This window comes from Melopsittacus undulatus, chromosome 5 (assembly GCF_012275295.1).
Source record: "Melopsittacus undulatus isolate bMelUnd1 chromosome 5, bMelUnd1.mat.Z, whole genome shotgun sequence".
Taxonomy (NCBI): domain Eukaryota; kingdom Metazoa; phylum Chordata; class Aves; order Psittaciformes; family Psittaculidae; genus Melopsittacus; species Melopsittacus undulatus.
The window spans coordinates 58,644,198-58,664,028 of record NC_047531.1 but is presented as its reverse complement, the minus strand read 5'-3'; the positions used below and the strand labels follow the sequence as shown (position 1 = coordinate 58,664,028).

General features: G+C 42.3%; 2 protein-coding genes across 3 annotated transcripts in view; one reads left to right on the top strand and one right to left on the bottom strand.

Moving 5' to 3' along the window:
• Positions 1–1,551, bottom strand: part of BLTP3B (bridge-like lipid transfer protein family member 3B) — a 53,815-nt gene extending 52,264 nt beyond the window's left edge. For both annotated transcript variants that reach the window (XM_005144401.2, XM_031044937.1), the window contains exon 1: positions 1,368–1,551. In XM_005144401.2, coding sequence (XP_005144458.1) covers positions 1,368–1,411 — 44 coding nt within the window. In that variant the 5' untranslated portion in view covers positions 1,412–1,551. The remainder of the gene's footprint in view (positions 1–1,367) is intronic.
• A 7,163-nt stretch (positions 1,552–8,714) lies between these two features.
• ACTR6 (actin related protein 6) lies at positions 8,715–18,506 on the top strand. Its single transcript, XM_005144338.2, has 11 exons — positions 8,715–8,976; positions 9,492–9,609; positions 11,243–11,311; positions 12,976–13,099; positions 13,920–14,055; positions 14,146–14,202; positions 14,894–14,992; positions 15,179–15,257; positions 15,952–16,123; positions 16,943–17,081; positions 18,092–18,506. The coding sequence occupies exons 1-11, from the start codon at positions 8,909–8,911 to the stop codon at positions 18,219–18,221; spliced, it is 1,191 nt and encodes a 396-aa protein (XP_005144395.1). The 5' UTR covers positions 8,715–8,908; the 3' UTR covers positions 18,222–18,506.
• The last annotated feature ends 1,325 nt before the right edge of the window (positions 18,507–19,831 follow it).

Here is a 19,831-nt window from a genome sequence, read left to right as displayed (position 1 = left end):
TCCAGTGATTCCAAGCACATTTCTGATTAGAAAACTGACTCAAGGCTGATGACATCTTTGTGTTGCATTTCCATTCCCACGGTGCTCAGCTATTCTCATGTGAAGACACAATTTGTTCACCAGTATTCCCAGCTACAAACCTCATGAGTAGGGTGGAGAAGAGACATTATTCTACTGTTGCTTCATAGGGCATCTTTAATGCATAGATATCGAAGGATTAGGAATGACAGTTACATTTTCCCTGTGCATCATCCACAGATCAGTCAAATCAGAATCTGTCATTTCGTTTAGGGTTTTTTTCCTCTCTTTATTAGCACTGATGAAAATAAACACCTTTCAGAAATATAACACATAAACAGATTAATACCTTTTTAAAAAGGCAAATCAGGAACCAGTATTTCAGGTTACATTTTTTTTATATATAAAAGTAAGCTCTGAAGAATAACAGCACTATGGTGTCATGACAGATAAAGTATTTAATGGGTTTTTTTGTCTCTCTTTAGAAAATGTGAGAAATGTAATGTGCCTTTTTAAAATTGTATCAATCAGACTGTACTTCCTCCAGTTTTTCTGTCTTTCAAGCACACGACACAGACAGCTACAAAAAGATTTACATTCGGGGGTGTTGTTCGGTTTTGTTTGTTTTAACCCACGTGGCACGTTAGTTATAATCGCAGCCACCCAGAAAACGCGGACGTTATTTCGTCCGGGCACCGGAACGCACCCTTTGTTCCAGGGCCTCACCTGAGCCTGCAGGAGCTCAGCCGTGGCGCGCAGACCTGAGAGGGCACACGCCGAGCTCCCGCACTTAAGGGAATGGGGACGGATTGTGTAAACCCCGCCGGCTCAGAGTTACGGCAGCGTTTGGGGTTTCCCCTTTCTTTTCCGCGCTGCCTCGCACAACTCACTGCCACGGGGCCCCAGTGGGGCCACGACCCAGTGGGCCCCGTCAGCAGCTCCCGCCGAGTGGCTGCGCCGCAGGCGCCTCCCGGGACCCGCTTCCGCGGTTGCACCCGCCCGGCTCGGCTCTCCCGACGCCGTGCGGCGGGCTGCGGGGGCAGCACCGTCTGCCGGGCGAGAAGGCGACAGCAGCCCGGCTGGGACTCACTCGGTTACTCTGTTCTGAGCCGGGCAGGTCGAGCCTCCTCATCTCAAGCTGACACAGCCGGACAGCCCCTCCGCCACCAAATCCCCCCGAGGAGGTGGCTCCAGCTCCACCCTCCGCGGTCTGAAGGAAGCCCGGTGCCCCCGCCCCGCGCCAGGACCCGTGGACCGTGGGACCGGAGCTGCCTCCGCCTGCCACCCCCATCCTTCACCCTCCTCCCCACACAACCCTCAGCCCACCCGGGGCACGGCGCCCCACAGACCTGGAGAGATGCTTCAGGATCTGCTTCTTGATAATCCCCGCCATGGTGTCTGCCGGCCCACGCCCCTCACGACAACCAGCCGGGACCGGGGATGCGCCTCATCCCTCCGCCTCCCCCTGCCCGAGGCGGGGAGACCGCCAGGAGCAGAGCGGCTGTCTCCGCTTTCCCTCACTCAGCTGCCGTCGCCATCTTGACTGCAGCATCACCTAGTGACGGAGGACAGTAATGGGGAGGGCCGGAGCCGCATCCACCCCCCCACACAGGCGGGAGGGAGGCGGGGTAGGGGCTTTCACACCCTCTCGCTTGCTAATGGACCCCTCTGTCTGCCGCAGACCCCCTCAGTACCCTCAGCCCCTGCTCGCCCCAGGTCGCACTGCCCACTCTTTCTCTGCTGTCTTTCGTTAGCGTCTTCCCCGCGTCCCTGCCCGTGGCTCCGTTCCTCCTCCAGCCTGTGGAGCGTGTCCCACGTGGGCCGGTTGTTATTTTTGTTGAAAATCTGTTAAAGTGCCACTAAAAGGCATTGCAGCAACACGAACGATAGCAAAAAATTTGATCCTCGTATGTAGCGAGAGTTCCTTTTGATAAAATGCTTAGTTACCTATGTGCAGTAATACTTGGCATTAGTAGCTGCAGGTCATCATCTTCCCCGGTGATCTGCAGAGCTCACTCACAGAAACAATGTTTAAAGTTACTTTAAATGTTTCAGATAAGCACCATTACTCCAGCTGTGTGGTAATAAATTCACCTGACTAGCCAAGTGAGACATTCACCCTTTTCATACCACTGTTTCATAAGCAATATTAATTTCCAGCCAGAAAAAGCAATCCTCAAAGATGTTAACAGCTGGGATCCCCAAAATTATTCCCAAAGGATATTCCAAGCAAGCAAACAACCCCAGAAGCAACAAAGTCAACATCTATTTTTCCAGGGGAAGCTGGAAGAGTTATTCAGACAGTAAGCCCTGCCCAAACAGCCACACGCCTTCTAGATCTTGGCAGAGCTGAAAGCCAGGATGGGTACTGTTCCTACAGCACCACAAAAAAGGAACAAGATCAGATAAAAAAGAAGCTTACTGACAGACTTATAATAATATAACAATAAATTCATACACATATATTTTTCCCTTAACCCAAACTGTTCAGCAACTACTCAAACCCACAAGCTTGTGAAATCAGGTGCTTACATTTTACTGGGAATCTGTGGCAAGTATAAAGCCAAGAAGTTATTTTGATTTTGAGGTAACATCTCATGCTGTAGCAGCATTTTCAAGTCAGTTAAAAAACAAATGTTTGGTATCAGTTTTGTTCATCAATTAACCCTCTTCTTTAGGGGTCCCTCATTCAGAAAAGGTATCTTAGAGAATTTCAGTGGTGGGTAATCAAGTACCCTAAAAGCAGTATTAACTGGAAAAGAAGAAGAAGCTTTTCAGGTATGTCCTCTTTCTTAAGGATGGCTTGCTGCCTCTATAATATAGCCTAGAGCTGCAGAGGAAATACATCAGATATTATTTTTTTTTTGCTTCTCATATACATAACAGATTAATAATTTACATGCAATGAAACAAACCCCAAAGGATCCTTAAGCCAGAAATATGAAACAGTAACAGGAAAAAAAAATAGGTCAGGAGATGAACGTTTTTATTGATTTTTTTTCCAGGCATTTAGAAATCAGTCAGTTGTGTAATACTGACCTCATTATACTCTTTAAAGAGATTTAGAAAGTGGAAATGAGCTGTGTGTGAAGCTAACATTTTATTCCTGTTTTAAGTTCAATTTTTCTCAACTAGGAAAAAAAAATCTACCAGTGTCTTGGAGAAACTGTTCAGCATCTTTACAGATCAGCTTCTCATCAAAGAAAATACATGAGGCAAGAAAAGCAGGACCCATGCTGTGTGTTCCCTTTCAAGTGTCCTGCAAGTGTAGGTCTGACAGAAAAAGGAAAGTCCAGAGGTTCTTCACTGTCCTCAGAACTGGAAACCAGAAATATGCCTGTCTAGCAGTGTTGATCTGAATCATGACCTCATGTTCTCGCCTATCTCCTGGAGCACACTGAAGAGAGGAATGGGGGGAAATGCACAGATCAACACCCAGGGATTAGAAGGACCTGTCATAAGAAGCCCAGTTTATCCCTTGGTTTGAGCAGAGTATCTGACACTTCTATTTAGAGTCTTGTGCAATTCAGTATCAGGACAACCCGAGACTATGTTTATTAAGACTTTGGACTGATTCCCCGAATCACACTTGCATGTTTGTCAGCAAATTAATTTCAGCTAGCATGTTTATGATAATTAGACCACCACTATGTGAAGATGGTGCTTGATACAAAGCCCCAGAGACTGACTTCTGCTTTGAAGAGAGGAAGGTGATAATTTATAAAGAACCTGTGAGACTGTCATCAGCTGTTACCTTAATATGATAACTTTGCTGAGTATTTTGCAATTATAAACATTGCTATGTAGGATTCCTTCATCTAGCAAGCAAAGCTCTTTGCTCTTGATTTACCAAAATGACTCCTCACACAGTGAGGAGCAACTATGTCACAGTAGAAGAAAAGGGATGGAGGTAGTGGCACATCACATAGAATCATGGAATAGTTAGGGTTGGAAAGGACCTTAATATCATCCAGTTCCAACCCCCTGCCATGGGCAGGGACACCTCACACTAGACTATGTCACCCAAGGCTCTGTCCAGCCTGGCCTTGAATGCTGCCAGGGATGGAGCATTCACAACTTCCCTGGGCAATCCATTCCAGTGCCTCACCACCCTTACGGTAAAGAACTTCTTCCTTATATCCTGTCTAAACTTCTCCCATTTAAGTTTGAACCCATTACCCCTTGTCCTATCACTACAGTCCCTAATGAATAATCCCTCACCAGCACCCCTGTAGGCCACCTTCAGATACTGGAAGGCTGCTATGAGGTCTCCACACAGCCTTCTCTTCTCCAGGCTGAACAGCTCAACTTTCTCAGCCTGTCTTCATACGGGAGGTGCTCCAGTCCCCTGATCATCCTCGTAGCCCTCCTCTGGACTTGTTCCAATAGTTTCATGTCCTTTTTATGTTGAGAACACCAGAATTGCACACAATACTCCAAGTGAGGTCTCACGAGAGCAGAGTAGAGGGGCAGGATCACCTCCTTCGACCTGCTGGTCACGCTTCTTTTGATGCAGCCCAGGATATGGTTGGCTTTCTGGGCTGCGAGTGCACACTGCAGCTGGCTCATGTTCATTTTCTCATTGACCAACACCCCCAAGTCCTTCTCCACAGGGCTGTTCTGAATCTCTTCTCTGCCCAACCTGTAGCTGTGCCTGGGATTGCTCCTACATGGGTGTAGGACCTCACACTTGTCATGGTTTAACTTCATGAGGTTGGCATCAGCCCACCTCTCAAGCATGTCAAGGTCCCTCTGGATGGCATTCCTTCTCTCCAGTCTTATCAACAGAACCATATAGGTTGGTGTCATTGACAAACTTGCCAAGGGTGCACTCAATCCCACTGTCCATGTCACCAACAAGGATGTTGAACAAGACCGGTCCCAACATCGATCCCTGAGGCACACCACTCATTACTGGTCTCGAGCTGGACACTGAGCCGTTGACCACAACTCTTTGCGTGTGGCCATTCAGCCAGCTCTTTATCCACCGAGTGGTCCACCTATCAAATTGATGTCTCTCCAATTTAGAGACAAGGATGTCATGTGGGACAGTGTTGAATGCTTTGCACAAGTCCAGGTAGATGAAATCAACTGCTCTACCCCTGTCCATCAGTTCTGTAGCCCCATCACAGCAGGCCACCAAATTGGTCAGGCAGGTATCGCCATAGGTCCTTCTGATCTGGATCCTTCTGATCTGGATCCTGCTGACCTGGACCCCGACCCACCAATTTTACATGCTGGTGGTCCCCATGGACCTGCCTGGTGATCCCTGCACAATGTCTGGCCTCTTTCATTCAACTACACCTGATCCTAACCCTGACTTGAGGATTGACTTATGTGCTTGACTTCAGACCTGCTTCATCATCACACACCTGCCTGATGACCTGGTCTCTGGGCTGCCCTCCTATCCCTTCCTGCCTTGCTCCCTGGCTGGAGGTGGTGGATTAGGCTCTGGCTGGCCACAAGCATTCCCCTCAGCTCCTGGCTTCTCTCCCTTAGGAAGCAGCTGGCACCAAGAAAGAACACCACTTCTGAGAGTATCCAGGATACTAAAAGGATCTCAAGAATAATTTTGGTTTGTATTTAGCACATGTAATTTCTAGAGCCTATTTGTGAACACTTTCAATTTGACAGAAGACCCAAGAACCCAAGGATGTAGAGTTTCTCATCAGGCAGTCATGTTTCTCATCAGCCTGCCTTCCACCATCACCTAAACAGGGAAATGTGCATGGGGTTCAGGTGATGGATGCTAAGCCCAGGGTAATATGCCCCCATGTCAGGGTAAAAGAATGCAGTAACTTCTTCTGCAAAGGTAACTTTCTTTGGATGCTTTAGACAGCCTGCAAATTCTGTCACTGGCACCATTCAATCATCCTGAAGCTGCACGTTCCCACAAAGCACAGCAAATAAACATCTGTGTGCTTTGTATAGCATGTGCAGACAGAGTTTGACTTTTTATGTGGTCATGTGGATTCCTTAACTATAAAAACTGTAATGGAGTTGAGAGAGGAAAAAAAGCAAATAACAAGAGCCCAAGTGACTTCATGAAACATGAAGGTCACAGAATAACAATAAATAGTTTTTTTCCCATTAAATAAAGCAGTAAGAAATGTGGAAAAAGAACAGATAAAATATGACCTAGGAAGTTCTGATTTAGTTTCAGTGAGTGCTTTGTTTCATACTTACAGAATGAGACAACCAGCATGGTCCTATGCAGCTAATGCAAAATATACAGCAAATGCCAAGATTCACATAGTCTGACAGACCACTCCTGAAAGTTAAAGAGCATCACTAAGTATCAATTTTAAGCTCTTGTTAGGGGCAATGTACAAGGTTTGCTACCACCTATGACTATTACTATACCTGCCAGCAGGTAAAGAAGGAGAACAACCAACACTTAACAGTGTTCTTTAAAACAATCCATAAACTCCTACACTGGAAAAACAGTGTTTTATTAATTCCTGTGACCTTTCCCTAAAGAATCAGAGAATGCATCAGCTAAAGTGGGGATTAAGGAGGCTCCCCTTAAGACACTGACAAGCACATAAAGAGGATTGGTCGCAAAGCAGATTGTCATGCATTCTAGTGAACATCCTGGCTCATAGTGTGATAAACACATAAATGTATTGGCTTTCGCAAATCATAGGTGTGGTTATGTGGATATAACTATACAAGTTTATAGTAACAAAAAAAAAAGCTTGATAAAGACACAAGATGAGCAAAACGGAGTCACATAGCAGAAGAATCTGTAAAGAGAAAAGGGGGGGGGGGATGATGTTGTGTGCCTGATATGAAAAAAGCTAGTGCCTGGAATATATAAAGTATTTTTTAGCTTAACTTAGGCTGTAGAAAGAGAACAATGTTGATGTTGTTAGTCTGTGGAATTTAGTGGCCCCACTAAACATGAGTTGTTTCACACTAGTCTTCTAAAGTATCTTTAGCTTTAAAGAACAATGTTTGTGTTGTAAGTCTGTGGTGAGATAACAAGATTTAGTGACTCCACTAAACATGAATTATTTCACACCATCCTTCTGCTTGTCAGTTCGTTTAGAGACAGAGCCTCCCAAACATCTGCTAGCTTGGGATACTCCTTGTCTGTCCGTCCTGCAATAAATTTTGCAGCAAGGTCACACTTTTTTAAATCTTTGCTTGTTATCAGAATAATTACAGATATGGCTGGTTTTAGATAGTTGTGTGATTACTGGGGCATCCAACTTGCCAAAGGTGAAATGTACACTGTGAGGAAGACTCCTTACTACATCAGGAAGACTGCTTACTTCATCTTGAAGACCCTTACTCACATGAGGAAGACTGCTTACTTCATCCTCACAACCCCTGCTCACAATCATTGAAGAGAAGTGCTCAGACGCCAAGAGGAGGAGACTTATGATAATGAGTTCCTGGACTTAGTTATAATGTTCCCTGCCTATATGCAGGAATTATGAATATGTATGTGACTAATGCAATAGTGAAAGTATATAAACCTGTAACAAATACTAATCACTTGCACCTCTGGCTACGGTCACGCACCCAGCGCTGTTTGCTTTTGCTTTATTGACTTTGTCCCTCAATAAAACATTGTTATCTTGTTTAGAGGAGTGAATTCGTATTTCACAATAGGAAGACATTTGGTACTTGCTAGGGTAAAGAGTCATCATACAGCGTTGCAGTTATTTTTAAGTTCTACTATTTCCCAGGATGCAAATTACATAGATACGATTACATACTGTAATGCACTTTATGTTTTATTGGATAACAACAAAGATACCAGTAATGATAACTTAAAACATATAAATAAAATCATAAATCATAGAATGATTTCTTCCTGGAGCAGGCTCAGTGGGAACCTCATAACAGTATTCCAGTAGAGTGCCTGCAATGATGATGGAGGCTCTCTCCTCACAAGAAGACAAGGGGCTAGAGGCATAAGTTGCACCAGGAGAGGTTTCACTTTGATGTAAGAAACTTTTTATAGTAAGACCAACCAACCACTGGAACAACCTCCCCAGGAAAGTGGTGAAGCCCCCATCATAGGAGTTTTTCATGACAACCAACCACTGGAACAACCTCCCCAGGAAAGTGGTGAAGCCCCCATCATAGGAGTTTTTCATGACAGTCTGCTACATCTCACTTGGGCTACCTTTCCCATGGGAAGCTGGACCAGGTGGTGTTCTGAGGTTCCTCCCAGCTCGGGCTGTTCTGTGGTTCTATAAGGGTGTATAGTATTTGACAGACTCCAGCATAACAAAACCTTCTCAGTGCCAGCGAACACCAGTAGTAGAAGGGTTTATGCTAGTTATAATCAATGTTAATTACAGCAAGGTTAGAACAGCAGTAAAACGACGATGATGGAATTTTAAGATCCTTTTCCATTCGGTATCATCCTTTCACGCTATGTTCCTGCACCCCCACCGCTGCCGCACCGAACTGCCACGTCCACCGCGGGCAAAGCGCTCCCTTCCGCAGGAGGGTGTGTGACCTTACACACACCAGGGAAGGGCTTCCCTCTCCTCTCCCCGCCGCGGGCTCTCGCGGTGGCAGGGCTGGGGCAGTGCCTGTAACCCAACTTGCGGCAGTGCCCGAACCGCGCCCCACCAGACCACCACCGCCGCACCCACTGACTTCGCGCCCTGCCCGGCTCTTTGGCAAGCGCTTCCGGGTTACACCCTACCAATAGCCTCAGCGGCTTTCCGAACGTCACCGGCACTACGTAAGCGGCGCGAGAGTCACACGCCAGAGGCGGGCACGCAGCCGGAAGTGGTGTTCGTCGGCACTCCGGCGTCCCGTCAGGCCGCGCGCACGCTGCCCCTGCACTCTATGGTAACCATAGAGATCCACGGCGGTGGCGGATCAATACTGGGACGGCAGCGGCCGTGGCGCCGTGGGGAACATGGCGACGCTGGTGCTGGATAATGGCGCTTACAACGCCAAGATCGGCTACAGCCATGCGAACGTCAGGTGAGCGCCCGGGAAGGGGCAGGGTGGGCGGGCGTCCCGTTAGTGTTGCGCCGGCACCCGCTCGGCTCGGCCCACCCACACCACTGCCGCTCCCCGCCTCCCCGCAGCCACAGCCCCGCACCGGCTCGCAGGCCGCCAGCACGCCTGCGCCCGCTGCGGACAGCCCCGGCCTGGCCCCGCCCCTGCGGCACGTGCAGGCGTGCCCCCTTCAGCACCGTCCCCCACCGCGAAGGGGGGGAGGGGTGTCAAAGGGCGGAGCGGTCCCCGGCGGTTGTTTCGTGGTGTTGAGGGTGTGGGTAGGGGGCGGAGGGAGTTTATTTTGCCGAAGGGTGCCTCAGCTGTGCCTGATGTGTCAGAAATGACGAGTTTTAATTTGTAACTGGCCCCGTTAAGAGGATTAAACCCAAAATACGTCCTCAGAATACTGCTGAAAGTACGCTACTTAAGACAGTAATGTAAATACAGTTAATGTGCCTCGTATTGTGATGAATAGGAAACTTTCCAATCTTTTCCAGCGTTATTCCTAACTGTCAGTTCAGATCAAAGACTGCACGCTTGAAAACCTTTACGGCAAATCAACTGGATGAAATTAAAGATCCCTCTGGGCTTTTTTATATTCTGCCCTTTCAGAAAGTAAGTAAGATACCCTGAGTTTAAAGTTGTAGACAAATGCAATTTGTTTTAAGGAATAGTTTTCATACAGGCTGTCCCAACTACAGGGTTATATGTAGTGTCATGCAAGAATCATATTCAGCAGTGTGGAGTTTAAAAATCAAAGAATCAGCCAGGTTGGAAAAGACCCTTAAGATAATGTCCAGCTGTTACCCCAGCACTTCCAAGTACACCACTAAACTATGTCCCTAAAGCCACCACACCTACACGTGTTTTAAATACCTCCAGGGCTGGTGAATTCACCACTTCCATGGGCAGCCTGTTCCAATGCTTGATGATCCTGTTGCTGAAGAAATGTTTCCTAGTATCCAATCTAAACCTTCCCTGGCACAGCTTGAGAACATTTCCTCTTGCCCTGTCAACCTCCTTTCAGGCAGTTGTAGAGAGAGATAAGGCCCCTCCCCGAGCCTTCTCCAGACAGCAACCCCAGTTCCATCAGCTGTTCCTCATCAGACTTATGCTCCAGACCCTTCACCAGATTCATTGCCCTTCTCTGGACCCACTCCAGCACCTCAATGTCTCTTTTGTAATGAGGGTCCCAGAACTGAACATGTCATTCAAGATGCGGCCTCACCAGTGCTGAGCACAGGGGGATGCTCACTGCCCTGGCCCTGCTGGCCACACTAGTGCTGATACAAGCCAAGATGCTGTTGGCCCTCTTGGCTGCCTGGGCAGAAACTGGCACCCCCAGGTGCTTTTTTTCTCCAAGAGCTTTCCAGCCGCTCTTCCCCAAGGCTGTAGTGTTGCATGGGGTTGCTGTTGCCCAAATACAGGACCCAGCATTTTGCCTTTTTGAACCTCGTGCCATTAGGCACAGCCCGTTGACCCACATCACTCTGCAGAGCCTTCATATCCTCTGGCAGATCAACACTCCCAACGAACTTGGTGTTGTCTGCAAACTTACTGAGGGTGCACTTGATCCTCTTATCCAGATCATCAGTGAAGATATTAAACAAAATTGGCCCCAGTTCTGAGCCCAGGAGAATACCTCTTGTGACAAGCTGCCAGCTGGATTTAACTCTATTCATCACCATTCTTTGGGTGCAGACATCCAGCTGTTTTTTGATCCAGCAAAGATTACACCTGCTCAGGCCAATTTCTCTAGCAGAATGCTGTGGAAAAGGGTATCAAAGGCTTTACTAAAGTCTAGGTAGACAACATGCACAGTCTTTGCCTCACCCACTAAGTGTGTCACCTTGTCGTAGGAGATGGGTTTAGTCGAGCATGATTTGCCTTTCGTAAACCCGTGGTGACTGGGCTTGATCACTTTGTTGTTGTGATGTGTGATGGCACTCAAGATGATCTGCTCCATAACCTTTCCCAGCACTAAGGTCAGACTGGCTTCTGTCAGAGAATAGTGTATACAGGAAACACAGCTTGGTCCTGTAGTGTAGTAACTAATGTATTGATGGGAAATATTGTAACATTCTTTAGCTTGTGTAACATTTACTCTTTAGCATAGTAATGTGAATTCAGGCATGTTTACTCTCAAATTTCTGTCTAGTATTATTTGACATTTTTTGATTTTTAGCTTTTTTTTTCAGCATAGTATTTTTTTCTAAATAGTGTATTTTTTTCCCCTAAATTCCTACAGGGTTACTTGGTGAACTGGGATGTCCAGAGACAGGTTTGGGATTATCTTTTTGGAAAGGAAATGTACCAAGTAAGAGTCTTTTTTAATTATAGATTTTGTGTGGGCTTAATACTAACTATTGGAATTAACATAAGTACATAAAGTATTAAACAGAACTGGTGAGCTTTCTGTTCTCTTTGAATGTGCATTCAGTTAGGAATCACAGATTTTTTTTTTTCAAGCTTAAGAAAATTTTTACTTTGAACTCTGGTATAGGAATTTAAAAAACACTTAAATCTTAATCTTGTGTGTGTTTGTACTGAGTTCCGCTCATGTGTTAAAGTCACATCAATATAATTAAAAGTTCAAGTTAGTAAGAAATAGTAATAACTAGAGACAGATCAAATGTGGTTTAGAGATCAAGAGGCTGTTGGTGTAAAAGAGTGGTGAGCTAGATCCATAGGCCATCTTTAGCAAAACACTTTCTACCTATGAGTAAGTTGAATGTATAAGATATAAATATCTGATGCTCAATTTTTCTTATTTGTCACATGAACTGGATTTAACACAAGAAGTACAATAAGGCTTCTGCCGCAGAATGGACTCGGTCAGAGATCAATATGATCAGACAAAAAGCCCTTTATTGCAAAGCATTAACTCCTTATATACTGTTGCTTACACACACCTACAGCAATTTGGCATAACATGATTGGATACTTGTCTTGAAAACCCTTAGTGACTAACATATAATTGGTTAAGCACAGGTGTGAGAACTTGACCTCGAACGCTTGCCAACAGTCCACAGTTCTCATCACTCAGTGAATTCCAGCTTCTTCTTATCTTACTTGCTTGGGCTTCCTCGAGCCTCCCACGGCCTTGCTGTATCCCTCGGAGTTATTCAGAGCTCATGTACCAAATATCCATTCTCTGTGAGAACACTGTCTCCACAGGCTTCCCTTTTATTTTTTTCTTAAAAAAAAGTCACATACTCTGAAAGTTTTTAGTTTTTGTAACACCTAGGAGAGGGAATGGTACTGAAAATTAAAGTAATGCCTCAAAATACATAAACATATGCAGTGCTGGCTTTTGATACTTAGCTGTCATTTGAGTTTTGGAACTACATTCAATTTACTCATGGTTTCAAAGAGACTTTGCTTCATGAGTGAAGAGTACAGAGATACAGCTGGTGACTCATTTAGGGCCATATCAGTTATGACTGAAGCAACCCTATGAAGTCCTCCCTAAAGGAGTTTGAGATACCAGGAAATACAGAAATTCCAGGATCTTTGGCTGGCCTCATTAGAGGTCACTGGAAGTTTTACTATTGATTCTACTTCATGCAGGACTTCATCTTTGATTTTTAAGTAAATAATTTTGTGATGCAGGTGCTGAGTTGTTGAAGAGACATAATCTTTCTGTAGTTGACAGGATTAGCATAAAGTATTATATATTAATATTGAACTTTTTCTTTATGGGTATCTCTTTAATATGATGGATTATGATTTGTAAGGAGGGTCAGGAGCAGATTGTGCAAGTGTTCCTTTCTATTATATTTATACCTATTAATTTGATAAAGTTGTATCACTGCTCATGAAGTCTTCAAAAAACCTAAAACTTTCTAAGCCTAGCTTCTGCAAACAGATACAGCAAGTAGTAATCATGTCTTCAAATTTGCATGGTCTTCATCTGCTGCAAAATATGGTAACAGAATATTAAGTTTTGTGTAATGATCATCTTAATGTATTTTTTCATAGGTTGACTTTGTAGATACCAATATTATTATTACTGAACCTTATTTTAACTTCACTTCAATACAAGAATCCATGAATGAAATTCTATTTGAAGAGTATCAGTTTCAAGCAGTTCTTAGAGTAAATGGTGAGTTTGCCTCCTTCTAGTTTGTATTTATATGTTTTGAAGGTTAACCAGCCTTGTGAATAAATACATAAATAATCATGCATACATATCCACACACACGTGTATATATAAAGGTAGTAAAAAAATCACTTTGTGTTCTTTTGTAGCTTTGAGTAATACGCTCCTGATATGAACTCCAGCCAGATTAAAGAATTTTATATTTTTTTTATTAGAAATTTCAGCTATATTCTTATACTACTTTCTAAGGGTGTCATGGTATATAACTAAACAAAATTTGAGGAGAGTCAGGATGATAGAGATAACAGATGGATTTTGAAACATGATAGCCTTTGATAGAGGCTACCAAAAATTTGCATGAAGTCTTAATAACTTTCCTTCTTTTTTTCTTGGGGGGGGACTGGGAGGGAAGTGAAAGGGGGAGTAGGGTGGCTTTTTGTTTGTATTGGCAAATAAAATGCAACATTACAGCAATGTATCTTTCAGGCAATATATAAATAACATCATAGTCCTTCTAAAAGATAGCTGGACATATGGCACTCCTTTAGATAGCTTTGGTAAATTGTGGTGTGATCAGTCTGTTTGGACCTTAGGAAACTGAGCATGGGCTGGCATTACTGAAATAGAATAAATGAGAGCATATATGATAGTTGATTTTATCTGTTGTCAAAATTAATTAATGTGTTGGCTGTAGTATTATTGATTGAAATCTCTGAAGTCTGTCAAAGGCATTTAAAATACAAAGCAAGTACATTTTCATGTCAATATAAGTTCTGAAAGTGTATATTCATATAAAAATTGAGTGCAGTTTTCTGTATTTCAGCTGGAGCTCTTAGTGCGCACAGGTATTTTCGAGATAATCCATCTGAGCTATGTTGTATCATTGTGGACAGTGGATACTCTTTCACACACATTGTACCTTATTGCAGAAGTAAAAAGAAAAAAGAGGCAATCATCAGGTAAGCCGCAGTATATATTTTCTAGAAGAATTTTTTGCTATGCCTGAAGTCAATAATGTCAGAATTTCTTGTGTTACTTCTTTTTTGTAGGATTAATGTTGGAGGAAAACTCTTAACCAACCATCTCAAGGAGATAATCTCTTACAGGTAAAGCATGCTGATCATCATCTTGAGACCTATTATGAAATGAGCTAGAAGTTTGTGAGGATATTCTTACTGGTTCTGTGTATTTTAGATTAAATGCTGTTTAAGGGATAAAGGAATTTTTGCCTGTTATAATCTGCTAGCTGCCATCTTGAGCTTAAGATCAAGATGAATTAAGATGATGTTAAGATCTTTGAAAACTCATAGCCTAATTTTTCAAAGTGCCAGAACATTTGAAGTTCCTGAAGTTACCCTTGTGTTCACAATTATACAAGACCTTACATATTTTCTGAGATGTTTCAGTACATCATCAGTCAGTTTACTAACTGACTCTATCAATAGCACAAATAGAATTCAATAGGACCAACTTTTCTTTAGGATCCTTTAGCTTGGAACTTTATCTAGATAAAGGTCTTCACTAGTAGAGCTAGTTGCAGGATTATGGCTATACTTGTTATGAAGACATTGCACAAATGTAGGTAGATGTTTGTGTTTACTGAACTATGGAGTAGGAAAGTATTAAACTCCACCAGGCCAGGAATGCATTTGTAATTTGAATACAAGTTTTAGATACTGAGACAGTTGCTTTCTATGATTTGAAAACTATGGTTGCTCGTCTCCAGTAGAAGACTGGACAGGTAATGTTAAGAATTATTCTCTAACTTCTGTGGTTTTGGTTTTTTGTTTTTCATAGGCAGCTACATGTTATGGATGAAACACATGTAATTAATCAAGTGAAAGAAGATGTGTGTTATGTTTCTCAAGACTTTTACAAGGACATGGACATTGCCAAGTATGTATATAACAGTACTATATATACAAAAGATTATTCAGAAGTACCAACTTTTAGAAAGAAATAAAGCTATACTCTTAATCAGAAATTTTCCCAATTAAGTCAAAGGAAGTCTTGTCAATAGAAAATAGTTGGAACTTAGAACTTGTTCTTTATTCTGTTGTATTTTACATTTTTCTCTTTCAGATTGAAAGGAGAGGAAAATACTGTAATGGTAGATTATGTTTTGCCGGACTTCAGCACAATCAAAAAAGGATTTTGTAAGGTAATAATAGTGTGGCTTTTGAAGTATATTTTTTTAATTGTTCCCCTGCACAAGTTTAGCAGAGGTTGAAAAGACTTATTTTTTTCTAATGCTGTGTTGTAACTTCTAATTTAATTTGTAAAGATTTCCTTAGTAAGTTGAGATGAAAATTAAATACCATTTTTTTCAGTATATAACATTTTATGTTTATTGTTTAATAATTATTTCTGTGGTTGTGCTCTGTCATGCAACCCATTCGTACCATTACTGGGGTGTTTTTTTTAAAGTTAAGTTGGAAAATGTTTCCTCTGCTTTGATGCTTTTTTCTAAGTCTCTCTGAATTTCATGTAGATACCTTAATAGGTAGAAGGTTGAAAGTCATGTTTTGGAAGACCATGAAAAGTCTTAATACCAGTGAAGACAGTTTAACAGTTTTATTTCACTTACCAAGTTTGCTGTAGTTTCAAAAGCAGTTCCAATATTGCAGTCTTGTGCGTACCTATTTCATTTTGCTTCAGGCAAAACTGTAGTTGATAAGAGTAAAGTCACTGCAGATTTAATACCAGAGTATGTATTATTCTTAACATTTGTTGATAATACAACTTTACGTAGAATATACTGCCTACCTCTACAGTACATGAAGAAGGTTAGCTGAATACTCTAGGATGTGACTTCTTTTCTTAAGCAGTGACTACTATTCATGTCTTTAATTTAGCCAAGGGAAGAGATGGTGTTAAGTGGAAAATACAAGACTGGTGAGCAAACACTTCGTCTAACAAATGAAAGATTTGCAGTTCCAGAAATACTCTTCCATCCTTCAGATATTGGTATTCAAGAGATGGGAATTCCGGAAGCCATTGTCTATTCTATTCAGAATTTACCTGAAGGTATAACCTTAGAAGTATTTTGAAAAAATTGTGTGTGGTTTGGTGTTTTTTGTTAGGTTTGGGGTTTTTTTAAGTATCCAAAGTGTTTTAAGAAGCTGGTACTGTCAATATACCACTTACTAAGTTATGAACTGTTCTGTCTTCTGGTGTGTGTCATATACTCTAGACTTTATGGTACAAGACTCTCTGTTTTGTGGCGATTTATGGATAGATTTCTACTTTGAACTAATCACTGTGACCTATCTGTCTTTGACACCAGTGATAGAATTTACTTTAAATTAGCTTTTGTTATGTTTTAAAATACCTTTCTTTACTTGGAAAAAAAAAATCAAACTGATGAAACTTAGTAATTTAAGCACCAAAGTATAAATCCTTTCTGACTGCTGTTTGTTAGAAGTAATACTAAAGCTTTCATTTTACAGATGATGTACATGTAATTAATGTTATTACTACAAAGAATACTTTCGTAGGTTCTATGATGCTACATACTTATGGCGGCATTGAGGCTATTATTTTGTACTCTTAAAAAATTGTATAATTTAAAATCCCCTTTGAAAAGGGAATTGTGTTGGCAGACATGGAACTTAATAGGTAATAGAAGAAAACAGTAGTTATGGAAGTCAGATTCTAAAAAGCACAAAGAATAGGGGGATTTATCATTTTAATTTATTTCTCAATATAAGTATTTAACTGATGTAATCGTTAGATGATCACAAAATTCTTTTGTGCGTATTTTTTACTTCTGTTCTAAGTGGGGAATAAAACTTGAATATTTAAGTACATATTCACTCTGTAACTACACATTTACATCCTTTGCAGAAATGCAGCCTCATTTCTTCAAGAACATAGTCCTGACTGGAGGAAACACCCTTTTCCCAGGCTTCAGAGATCGGGTTTACTCTGAAGTTCGATGTCTTACTCCAACTGATTATGATGTGTCCGTTGTTCTTCCTGAAAAGTGAGTTCTGCACTGTATAGAACAAGCTTTGTTCTTCTAGCAGAACAAACTATGAAGTAGGATTTCTTTTGCTGGTTCAAACTAAAACAGGGGAAGTTCAGTTTAGATATAAGGAAGAAGTTCTTTACTGTGTGGGTGGTGAGGCACTGGAACAGGTTGCCCAAAGAAGTGGTAAATAAATGCTCTGTCCCTGGCAGTATTCAAGTCCAGGTTGGACAGAGCCTTGGGCGACATGGTCTAGGGTGAGGTATTCCTCCCCATGGCTGGGGAGTTGGAACTAGATGATAGTAAGGTCCTTTCCAACCCTAACTATTCTATGAATTTGTTCTATAATTACAGAGATAAACTGAACCAGAACTGTACAAGAAGAATGTTTTAAATCAGTGTATTTTCAGACAAACCAGTTAAATTAGGGACCATCTGCTTGCCCTGTAATTTAGCTAATCAAGTTAAGCATAGAAATGTTTTCAGGATCAGTCTTTGGAGTGTAAATAGGTAAATAAGACTTTATTGTGGATTATGTGGATATATAAGTATGCAAGATAAGAGTTTAGTCTTTCACTTAGAATATTTGACAGCATATGAATGCTGCCATGTCATTATTAATGTAGTCACTTCAGGGATTTGGAAGGGGTAACACCTTAGCAGAAAGTACACAGTTAAGACAAAACACACATATCAAAAGAACAAATAAATCCTTACTTTTAAAAAAGTATTATTGGAGAGTGCTTTTAAATATTATGAAGAATCATTATCTGTGTAACATAAATACAAACAACATCTTCCTATCCCACCTTCTTCACACCTGCCTCCTGCACTTGTTGTTCATAACAAACAGTCAGCCCTGCTAAAATTTCAGACTTTGTCTCAGAGCTTGTCTGGAGCTGGATGGTTTGATTTAGCAATCAAAAGTATATTTTTAAATAGGATAAATAAGTCTTTGAAATCATCACTGCATACTTCTATTTGAAATGTACTTACTGTTACTCATTTATAACTTCATTTTTCAGCCCTATTACTTATTCCTGGGAAGGTGGGAAGCTCATTTCTGAAAATGATGATTTTGAAGACATGGTAGTAACTAGAGAAGATTTTGAAGAACATGGACACAATATCTGTGAAGAGAAATTTGACATATAGGCAGTATAGTTGGATACATTGTTATTCCATTGTTTCAGTCAAAATGGAACTCTTTGAAGTACAGCCTGTTCCTGTCAGTTAGGATTGTGTTTTAGCTTTCCTGTATTTAAGTGGATTGGGGAAAATAATTTTCAGAGTTTAAAAATTAATTTTACAAGCCTAATACTATGAAGTAATATGTTCACTGTCATTTCACTGTGTTCTCATCTTTTACTCATAGCTTTCCTGTATTCTTATTGCAGAAAACCTCAATGCATGGGACAATAAAAATACTGAATGCTTGTGCTGGTGTGACATTAATACCTAGTAAGAATCATACAATCATGTAATAGTTAGTGGTGGAAAGGACCTTAAGATCATCTAGTTCCAACCCCCTGCCATGGGCAAGGACACCTCACACTAGACCATATCACCCAAGTTTTCATCCAACCTGGCCTTGAACACTGCCAGGGATGGAGCATTCACTACCTCCCTGGGCAACCCATTCCAGTACCTCACCACCCTCACAGTAAAGAATTTCTTCCTTATACCCAATCTAAACCTCCCCTGTTTAAGTTTGAACCCGTTACCCCTTGTCCTATCACTACAGTCCCTAATGAATAGTCCCTCACCAGCACCCCTGTAGGCCACCTTCAGATACTGGAAGGCTGCTATGAGGTCTCCACGCAGCCTTCTCTTCTCCAGGCTGAACAGCCCCAACTTTCTTAGCCTGTCTTCATATGGGAGGTGCTCCAGTCCCCTGATCATCCTGGTGGCCCTCCTCTGGACTTGTTCCAACAGTTCTATGTTCTTTCTATGTTGAGGACACCAGAACTTGCACACAATACTCCAAGTGAGGTCTCGCAAGAGCAGAGTAGAGGGGCAGGATCACCTCCTTCGACCTGCTGGTCACGCTTCTTTTGATGCAGCCCAGGATACGGTTGGCTTTCTGGGCTGCAAGCACACACTGCAGCTGGCTCATGTTCATTTTCTCATTGACCAACACCCCCAAGTCCTTCTCCACAGGGCTGTTCTGAATCTCTTCTCTGCCCAACCTGTAGCTGTTCCTGGGATTGCTCCTACATGGGTGTAGGACCTCACACTTGTCATGGTTTAACTTCATGAGATTGGCATCAGCCCACCTCAGAAGCATGTCATTCCCACTTTTTGTCTCCACATAAACTCCATGCACATCACCAGAAATCAGGTACCTTGTTCCTCACTGATGTAAAGGAAAAGAAGGACTGTGGCTTCCCACAGAGCTGCAGAATCACTGATGCTGGTAGGTACCTCTGAGGATCACCTACTTCAACCTCAGCTCAAAGCAGGGTCAGCTAGAGCATGTTGCCCAGGGCCATGTCCAGCAAGGTTTGAATAGCTGCAAAGATGGAGAGGCCATAACCTCTCTGGGCAGTCAGTGCCAGTTTTCACACACCCACATTGTGGAAAGCTGTGCATTTTGGGAGTTTTATTAATGACATTTCCTAAATTTCAACTTGTGCCATATCCTCTTGCCCTTTCACTTGATACCACAAAGAAGTCTGGCTCTGTCCCTATCCTCCCATCAGATATTTATACACATGGATAAAATCCCCTGAGCCTTGTCTCCTCTGGGATGGCTTCTTCCCATT